This window comes from Seriola lalandi, unplaced genomic scaffold (assembly GCF_002814215.2).
Source record: "Seriola lalandi dorsalis isolate HSWRI2012SDOR001 ecotype SW California unplaced genomic scaffold, Sedor1 jcf7180002054941, whole genome shotgun sequence".
In the NCBI taxonomy this organism is placed as follows: domain Eukaryota; kingdom Metazoa; phylum Chordata; class Actinopteri; order Carangiformes; family Carangidae; genus Seriola; species Seriola lalandi.
Window position 1 is genome coordinate 324334 of NW_019525492.1, and position 10223 is coordinate 334556.

General features: G+C 45.8%; 1 protein-coding gene across 1 annotated transcript in view; it reads left to right on the forward strand.

Moving 5' to 3' along the window:
• LOC111644716 (neural-cadherin) overlaps positions 1-10223 on the forward strand; it is a 123985-nt gene that overhangs the window by 622 nt on the left and 113140 nt on the right. The window contains exon 1 of the mRNA XM_023393678.2: positions 1-856. This exon is cut by the window's left edge and continues 622 nt beyond it. Within this exon, the coding sequence (XP_023249446.2) occupies positions 1-856 (856 nt within the window). The remainder of the gene's footprint in view (positions 857-10223) is intronic.

Sequence of the window (10223 nt, forward strand, 5' to 3'; positions counted from 1 at the left end):
GCGCGCTACTTCGGCCAAATAGCCGAGAACTCTGCGGCTGGGACGCCGGTGGACGGGGTGATGCTGCCGGTGGGGACCGGCGGCTGCCCCGGTGCGGACCTCAACACCAGCCTGAAGGGGGATTACGCTTCGGATTTTAGGCTTGTTCACCTCCGCGGACACCGGGACCACCGAGGACACCTGGGTCTGGTCTCCGCCAAAGAGCTGGACCGGGAGTTTATAGCGATGTACGAGCTGAGGGTGCAGCTGCCGCTGCGGTGTCTGAGGAGACCGGCGGCCGTGCAGGTCGAAGTGTCGGACCGGAACGACAACATCCCCCGGTTCACCCGCGGGAACATGACGGTTGAGGTGGACGAGCTGACGCCGCTCGGTACCGAGCTGGCCCGGTTTGACGCAAAGGACGGAGACGCGGAGCGGAACGGACGCGTCACCTTTTACGCGTCACCGGAGTCTCACCTGCTCCACGTGGTTCCTCAGACCGGGCAGGTGAGGCTGGTCGGGTCCCTGCAGGGCGTGCGCCTGGTGACTCTTCGCCTTTACGTGAAGGATGGCGGAGACGTGGCGCTGATCGGTGAGCCGGTGTTCCTGCGCGTCAACGTCCACCGCTCCGGCGGAGCGCGGCGGAGGCCCCGGGCTCTTTCCGAGGAGCTCACCTACTCAGTGACTGTGCCGGACCACGTCAGAGTCGGGGACCTGGTGTTCACGGTGCCGGACCAGAGGTTCGAGCAGCGGTGGTTCGAGGTGATCTCCGAGGCGGACTCGCCGGTCCAGATCGAGCGGGACTCGGGGCGTCTGTACCTGGCGCGCAGCCTGCGGGAGCCCGCCGAGGTGACGGTGAAGATCCAGAACCTCCGAGGTAGGAAGGTTTCTTCTTTTCGTGCGTAAAAACGCAAAAGCCTCGCAGAGTCCGGGTCCTGGTGCCGCTGCTGTGTCATGTTCACATGTTGCTGGATTTATTGATGAAGCTGTTTATGGATGTGTTGATCTGATCACACTGCGGCCCGCTCATTTGTCTGGTTGGTTTGTTTGTTTCCATCATGAACTCAACAAGTTTTAGAAAAGAAAATTTCACCTTCACTCAGTTTCAACAACTCAAGGTGTCTGTGTGTGTGAAGTGTCAGCGGCTCTTTAAAACACCTGGATGTTTTTCCTGAACAGTTGCAGGTGAAAAACTGTTGCGAAGAGAAACTGCAGATAAACCAAAGGAGAATCAGTAGAAGTGATTTTATTGTGGTTTTTGTCTTTGAGAGTTTTGTTTAAAAAATGTGCAGGGCCTGCACCAGATTTAACAAATGAAGGGGTCAAAGGTCACCTGTGATGTCAGAGTAATGGTCGTCCAATGTCGTTTTTTAGCTCTTTTTGCTGAATTTTCCTTTGAGAGATTGAGAGAGGTGGTCATTCATTGAGGTGTGTGTGTGTGTGTGTGTGTGTGTGTGTGTGTGTGTGTGTTGGCTCCTTTCCAGCAGAGTTTGAATCGACCTCAACCGTCAGCTGCTACTTTCCACTCTTTCATTCATTTCTTACAACACTCCTCACATCACAGCCAAGGCAGTGTCTGTGTGTGTGTGTGTGTGTAACAGAGAGAGAGAGAGAGAGAGAGAGAGAGGCAGGGATTGCTGGCAACACACCGATCAGGTCGTTAAAGGACAAACAGAATTGACAGTGTTTAGTGTGTGAGGTGAACAGAGTAAACACACCTCAGTCACTTTCAAAATGCCGTTAATACACACACACACACACACACACACACACACACACACACACACACACACACGGGCCTGGCTGCAGCTGATAATTTTCTGTTCTGTTATTTTTCTTTTTAGCATAAAAAAAAAGCTTTTGATAAAAGTTGAGTTTGTTTTGCTGCTTCACTCTCAACAGGTCACTCACCAGACGACAACAGACTGTCTGTCAGAGCAGATGTTTAAAAAACAGTTTATACGAGAATTCATGGTCAAGTTGTTTTTCTTTAGACTGAAGTTTTATTACATATTTTCTTCTTCTTCTGTGTTTTATTTGAAGTGTTGATCCATCAGAAGATATAAAAACCATCTCAGTGTAGTTTTACATCTCCTCTCTCAGGCTTCTCTCTGCAGCTCTAGTAACAACAGGTCGGTGAGCCAATCAGAAGAGAGGAGGCTTTGAGCCTCTCTTCTGATTTGCTGGCTGTTTTCTGAGTGATCCAATAGAAATATGGCAGATTTCAGGTAAAAACACTCAGAGAAACCAAATCCTGCAAGATTTGGATGGTGGGTCCAGGTGGGCGGGGCTTGGTGACTGCTTTGTTGTGACATCACAAAGTTCCAGAAGTCCTGACGGCTGGTTTTAAGGCTCAGTTTCTGAATACAGGCTGTGTGCATTTCTCTGTGGACTGAGGCTTTGATACTTTCACAGTATTAATATAGAAGCTAGAGCTGATCTATAATCACACTACACATGGACAGAGACCTTCACACTGAAGAAGCTCGTTTGGAGCTGACAAACTAAATTCAGGGTAAATAAAACACCTCAGACCAGTCATCTCCTTCCACAGCAAACTGGGAGAAACTAGTTCATGAAACAGGAAAGAGACAGAAATATTGATCCCCCTCCTGGTTTGTTGGAGCGACATCAGACCGAACCAGAAACACAGAACCAACGTTAAAGTCCACATACTTCTAGACATTTACTGTAAATACATGTTTTGACAGTGAGTGAATTCTTGCTGCAATAACTTTAGAAAACTGTAGAAAAGCACATTTCCTTTCTGCTGTAATCACAGTTATTACCTGTTATTGATTATTTCTAATACTCGAACAACCTGCCAACACAACAACAACGACACATCAACCAGACTGAAGTGTGTAGGTGTCAGTGTGGTGCCGCTGATCTGTTTGACAGGATGAAACGATGTCCAGATGCCAACGTGATCACAAACCCCCCCCCCAAAGTAAATGTTTAACCAAGAGCCTAAACTCCCCACATCTGGACGGCAGTGGTGGCGGCGGCTCGGCGTTCTGGTTAGATCTGGCTAATCAGTCCGTCCAATCTGCATCTCCGCTGTTTATTTGTAGAAATTAGTGATGTTTGCTCACCTGGAGCTCTCCCAGCGCCGAGCCGCCTCCCACAGGAAGCTGTGTTTGTGCTGAAGCAGACTGCAGAGCTCTGGTTTGTGGCTGTGGAGGGAGAGTGTGTGTGTGTGTGTGTGTGTGTGTGTGTGTGTGTGTGTGTGTGAGTCGGTCGACACGGCGCTGAGCGTGCTGTAAACTGGCCGGTTGATTGAGGCGGCCTGTCTTTCGTCTGCGGTTGTGATTTTGATCTGTGGGAACGAGGTCATGGAGGCTGATGGAGGCAGAGTGCCGGCCTCTGATTGGTCAGCTCTGTCTAAACTTTAGACTGTCTGAGTTTCATCACTTCATCCTCTGGTCCTGCTCACTCTTCCTCACTCTCTGGTTTCCATCACCTTCCTCCACAAGCTTCATCCACCTCTTCTTCTCTGATTAATGTTCACACTCTTCTTCTTTCTTCTTCTCTCTGCTGCTGTAGCCGTCACCGTGGAGGTTGTAGTCACAGTGTTGTTGATTGGAGTTTTCTGAGTGATCCAATAAAAATAAAGCAGATTTCAAGTTAAAAACACTCAGAGAAATACAAATCCTGCAAGGTTTGGATGGTGGGTCCAGGTGGGCGGGGCTTGGTGACTGCTTTGTTGTGACATCACAAAGTTCCAGAAGTCCTGACGGCTGGTTTTAAGGCTCAGTTTCTGAATACAGGCTGTGTGTATTTCTCTGTGGACTGAGGCTTTGATACTTTCACAGTATTAATATAGAAGCTAGAGCTGATCTATAATCACACTACACATGGACAGAGACCTTTAGACTGGAGGAGCTTTAACATTTTGCATATTGAATTAAAAATTGAGTTTTCCATCTGGTTATTTTGTCTGCAAATGGTTTAATTGAATTTTCAGCAACTTTCTGATCACAATATAGAAAGTTTTATCCATATTACCAATAACCAAAGACAGGAAGCACACACTCAGACACACCTCACCTCCTGTATATTATAAATGCTCCACACACGACCCTCACAGCACACACACACACACACACACACACACACACACACACACACACACACACACACACAGGCTCTCTCTCTCTCTCTGTGGCAGCTCGTCCATCACTGCAGATGGCAGCAACTCTACTGAGTCCGTTTTAGCCTTGACATTCAATAAATGTACATAAAACACACACACACACACACACACACACACACACACACACACACACACACACACTCTACTTTGCCCTCTTGTTTATGTGTGGAGGCCACGACCTCGGGCAGTTTTCCTCTTGTGTTTGTGAAACTAGTTTCCTCTTCTTATATAAACTGTGTGTGTGTGTGTGTGTGTGTGTGTGTGTGTGTGTGTGTGTGTGTGTGTGTTGGTGAATTGATTATTGATTTGAACTAAAAATGACTAGCAGCTTGAAAACAGCTCTGCACAACAGACGGAAACAAAAACAGAAGAAGAAGAAATGAAAGTCATTTAAACTTGCGTGAAAACAAAACAGCGACGCAGGTTGTCGATCAGTGATGTCATCAGTGTGGATGAGGAGAAAAATCACAATTAATCAAGAATATTAACATCCTGTTCACCCTCTGAGGTCGGCGGATGTTTCTGTTCTGTCGACTCTCATCTTTCCTTTATATATTCTCACTAAATCACACGTGACTCACCGGAGTAGGTCTCACTGATATTTACTGTCACGTTGCACTGTTTTTAATGAACCTACAGACTGTGGTCAACACGTCTCATGCACCACAACAAATCATAAAGGTTTTGTTTTCACAAGAAACGAGGCAGTGACAGTGATCTCTTTGCTCTGCGACAAAAAGCAGCTGAGCTTGTTCTGAAAATCATGATATGAAACACTTGGGTCTTATATTATATGTAAGAACCTTTTAAAGGTGAATTTAAGAAATAATGTAGATCGGTGTAATCCACAGTGTAGTGTTCGGGGGAGCTGCATCTGCTTCTTCTCAGCTTTAATCTGTTGTGTTTTCGTGGTGATTTCCTGTGTTTGGATGGGACACGTTCGCCGTCTTCCTCCACAGGTCTGCAGCGTCATTATGTGGAAATCACCGGGGCTGGATCCTGATCTGGATCTGGTTCTGGATCTGGTTCCAGTTGGTTGATAAAGTCCTCCGGACTCGTTAAGCTCCAAGGTTCATGAACGTCTCATCTAATCTGTCACATGTGCTGTGTGCGGCGTTCAGGTGAGCAGACTCCTCCGCTGGATGATGGATCCAGTCAACTGTCCCTGGTGGTGGATTATATTAGCTGTGGCTAATGATGCTAATTCCATATGTGACTTTGCCCACGAGCCAAAACCAGTCTTGGGTCCAGGCTGCCGTCTGGTTAATGTGCTTTCTGGAAGCCTCTGTGTGTTGTGTGTGTGTGTGTGTGTGTGAGTGTGAGTGAGTGAGTGATCTTCAGGACCAGGATATTTCTCTCCATGAACATCCAGTAAATATGTTAAGATCATTACATTTCAAACCTGATTCCACACAAAGCTGATGAACCAGATGAAACAAATAAAACATGAACACAACTTCAGAAACGGCCTGTGACTCAGAGCACGCAGCTTTTATTCTTTACTGTCTCATTAACTGTAATAAATGTGTTTATTTGCATATTTAAATGAGAAAATTGTTCCTGTTGGCTGCAATTAATGCAGCTGCCTGCTCACCGACGGGCCTGTTCCCTCATTAGACTGCAGCCTCACTGTTAACTATTATTAATTGTTTCAGTCAAAGTGTGTGTGTGCGTGCGTGTGTTTGTGTGTGTGTGTGTGTGTGTGTGTGTGTGTGTGTGTGTCTGTGTTTGTGTGTGTGGATACAAACAACACGAACACACACACAGATACACAACGTTACACAAACACTGTCCTGGTGTGTCAGGCTTTCCTTCAGATTTTTTTGTGCTTGGCAGCCCCGAGGTGAGACATACACACACACACACACACACACACACACACACACACACACACACACACGCACACAGTGTTTCCTCCTGTTTATTCTATTGTCTTTATTTCTGGATTTAGCCCGAGGCTTGAAGCAACCTGCCACCACACCATGTTTGTGTGTGTGTGTGTGTGTGTGTGTGTGTGTGTGTTTGTGTGTGTGTGTGTGTGTGTGTGTGTGTGTAACACCAAACACTACAGGACTGTGTGTCCTCGAGGCTGCTGAGCTTCACAGCAATTGTGTATTTGTCAGTGTCACCTACATTGATCACAGCAGTGTCGATGTGAATGTTTATTTGTTGGTATTTCACTGCTCGCTCTCTCTCTCTCTCTCTCTCTCTCTCTCTCTCTCAGTGTGTGTGTGTGTGTGTGTGTGTGTGTGTGTGCGTGTGTGTAAAACGCTGCAGGACATATTGTTGTGACCACACACTGAAGTTTCCCCAGAATGACCTTTTTTAAAAGGCAACAAAGCAGAAACTCTCTCATAAATAATTTTCCATATTCATCACATTTAGTGTTAACAGCTTTGATTCTCTAGGTTTCAGGCTACTTCATGCTAACGCTAGCTTATCTGAAATACTTATGGGATATTAAAGGGACTCTCTAATATTTAAAGGAGCTATTTGTAAGATTTTGCTATCGCTACATAGCTAACGTTAGCATTATCAGGTTTTTACTTACCAGTCTAGAAAAAAAAATTGTGAGTTCAGCATTAAAATTCATTCCTTTTGTTTTTCTTCTATTTCTATCACTTCTTTTCTTCTGCTGAAGTTAGCGTGCTAACTAGCTAGCCCCCTCCTGGTTAGCCTGTCTCGTCATTTTCTGATACCGAGTCACTGTAGCGTCCAGTCTGTAGCTTCTCAGAGGACGTATTATCACCTCTTGTATTGTAAACACAAAAATGGCTAAAGCTCTTGGCAAGACTTCGTAAATCAACAGCTGCTAATGCTAACGTGAGCTGTGTAGCAATAGCAAAACTTACAAATAACTCCTTTAACTGCTGATTGGTGTCAGTTTCATCTGTGTGTCTGATACAGAGATAGGTCCGGGACATTGTTAGCTTAGCTTAGCACAAAGACTGGACATAAGGGGCACTGTTAGCATAGTAACACAATATTCTAATATTTTGAAACCACTACATGCTCAGGATAAGAAGCTAACATGCTAATCTTTAACAGCACTATAGCTGACTAACATTTGAGGTGTGTATATTCTGTTTGTAGTGAACTTAAGCGCCTGTAGGGGGCGCGAGCTGGACCTCAGACTGTTACTTCCCTCTCTGTCTGTCCTCAGCGTCCCTCTACCTTCCCACTCACTCTGTCCCTCTTTGTCTCTGTCTCTCCCTGTTGTCCTAATAGCTTATTGACAGCCAATCAGCTGTAGCCTCAGGCAGAGCCACTCACCAATCACCAAGTAGGACAAGGTCACCCCATCCAGACAGCAGCAATCAACACACATCAACAACACGCAACACATGACATGCTACATGACAACAGCACCGAGCTGTTTCTGGTGTTTTAATCAGGCCGATTTTAAAAAGTCGTTTGTGCAAAATTATCATCAGAAATGTCTTAAAACAATATTATAATGATTCTGTTTCAAAAGCAGGTCCGACTTTCACATTAAGATTCAGTCACTGAAACAACCGTCATGTGACACAGATGTTTCAGAGACTTGACTCTTTAAATCAAATTGAGCTTGTTGTTTAAACTAACCTGGGTCCGTCTGAAGTACAAAAACACACCTAACATCACCTCCAAGGCTCAGTTTGGCGTTTAAAGGGGAGATCCATCCACCTGTCCTCCACCCGTCCATCCCACCCTCCACCCCTCCATCCATTTTTAACCATTTCATCCAGGGTCAGGTTGGTGTATCAGTCTCGTGGATCAATCTCAGAACGACAGAAAATAATCTGTAAAAGTTCATAATTTCCTGTTTGTTCAAGACCACAAAAAAAGAAGAAAAAAACAAAACCTGCCAGATCACATGAAGATTATTATGTAGCATTAGCATTATAGATGAAATTAGTAGAAGTTATTGTGGAGGCAGTGAAGTGGAAAGTCAGGGATCGAACCTGTGAGCCAGAGACGGAGGAGTAAAAAGGAGGTGAGAAGATAAACAGTGAGATGCTGCAGCGCGTATTAAACAACCTGGAAACACCTGATCCTCACGTAACGCACACACGCACACACACACACACACACACACACACACACACAGAGCCAAGTATCAGATCTCAAGGAGCCTTCATCTGGGTTAATTAATGAAAGTCTGGAGCAGACATCAGAGAACACACACACACACACACACACACACAGAAACACACACAGTCCAAGCTTGATCTCCGCTTTGCTCTACTCAGGATATCACAGGAGATCGTGTGTGTGTGTGAGTGTGTGAGCATACTGATGACCACACACACTTTTTCCACCTCTCTCTATTTTCCAGCTCTTTTAATCCTGCAGCTCCTTTTCTTTCCTCTGAAGTCTCGACCTCTGACCCTGGTCACATGACCTCAACCAGATCATTGCACTGTAGCGGGGGGGGGGGGGGGGGGGGCGTCAGAGATGCAGAGGTATTCAGCCAATCAAATATATGACAATGCACATTCCTGATAGATGAAATGACAAAGTGAATGGAGAGATTCGACTGTTTACCTGCCTGCACCTGAACGTCACCTGAACGTCACCTGTTCTTCATCTTCCCGATGAAACAGACTCAGTGGACAGTTTCAGTGACATGTTCATGAGTCTTGGTGAAAGCTGCAGGAGTCGGTGTTGACATGAATCCTCAGAAAGCAGCATGTGTTCACTTCCTGAAACCTGGAGGTGATAGTTCAGGTGTGAGGCTCTTATTTGAAGTCAGTGTGTTACAGAGTTTCAGCCACTTATATAAATAAAGGCCCACAGAAAAAAAGCTAATATCAGTTGAAGTGTCGCTTTATTTTGAAATATTTTCACCTTTTTACCTGCCGTCAAACAGACCTTTACTCTGGAACTACAATTTTTCAACCGTTGAATTTCTGTGTTCCTACGCACAAGCTCTTTCTGGCTCAAACAGCTGACCTGCGGAGTGATACAGCTGTTCGAACACACACAAACTAGTTCCAAAGTAAAGGGCTGTTGGACGGCAAGATTAAGTGGTGAAAATTTTTCAAAATAAAGTGAAAGCTTCAACTGCTATTGGGATTTTTTTTGGCTTAAATATGTTTGCTTATTTGCAGCTCATCACTGATCTGTGTATGTACTGTCACTTTAAGGGGCTCGTCACTTGCTCCCCTGATACAAATGTATTAATTATATTATTTATAACTTTGAATTCCTCCTAATGGACAGACAGGGTTGTGTTGGAATTTAAAATATATAAATTAATAAATTAAAATGAGGCTGTTTGTATAAACTGCTCCTGACTCCGTCTCTAAGTGTCCGGTGAAGTCGTTGGACGGACAGCGTGTGATGACAGGAACATGGAGGTCGGTCAGAGTCTCCTCAGTGACGTCCTCTCCGTGTGAATTTGTTCCGTGTTGTTTCTGCTGTCAGAAGTGAGAAAGTTTTATCCTCAGAAGAAGAGTTGGCGTCGGGCCGTTTGAGGAAGTGAAGCTTTAAGGCTCAGCGGTCACGACAGCTCTCGTTTGAGACGGAGCGCCGGCGTGTGAACATGAAGGTTACGTAACACAGACGTCTTTTCTCTGCGCTTCAGTCGAGCTGCTCGTCTCACTGTCCCGCACCGACACACTCTGATAATACAAACTGACTCCCTCCCCCCTCCCTGCACACACACACACACACACACACACTCTCACACACACATCTAATCAACTGTAAACAGACACAAACAAAAGTTCACAACCAAACAAGTAAACAACGACCTCAGCCGTGTGTTTGTTAACATGTATGTGTGAGATGTTTTCTCTCACATATGTTTTCTGCATGTTAACCCCCCGCCCCCAACACACACACACACACACACACACACACACACACCCTCGGGGCTGTTGCACATCACTGTGTCTCTTCATGTGTGCGTTGACGTGTCCTCGCTAATTGTCTCCCATCACACTCTGCTGCTGTTCTCTTCCAGCTGAGGGGGGATGAACAGAGCGATGGATGAACAGATGAAGTCATGGATGGAGCTGCTTGTGTGGCTGTGGACTCGTGGGTGGGGTGTGTGTGGATGTGTGTGTGTGTGTGTGTGTGTGGGTGTGTGTGTGTGTGTGGG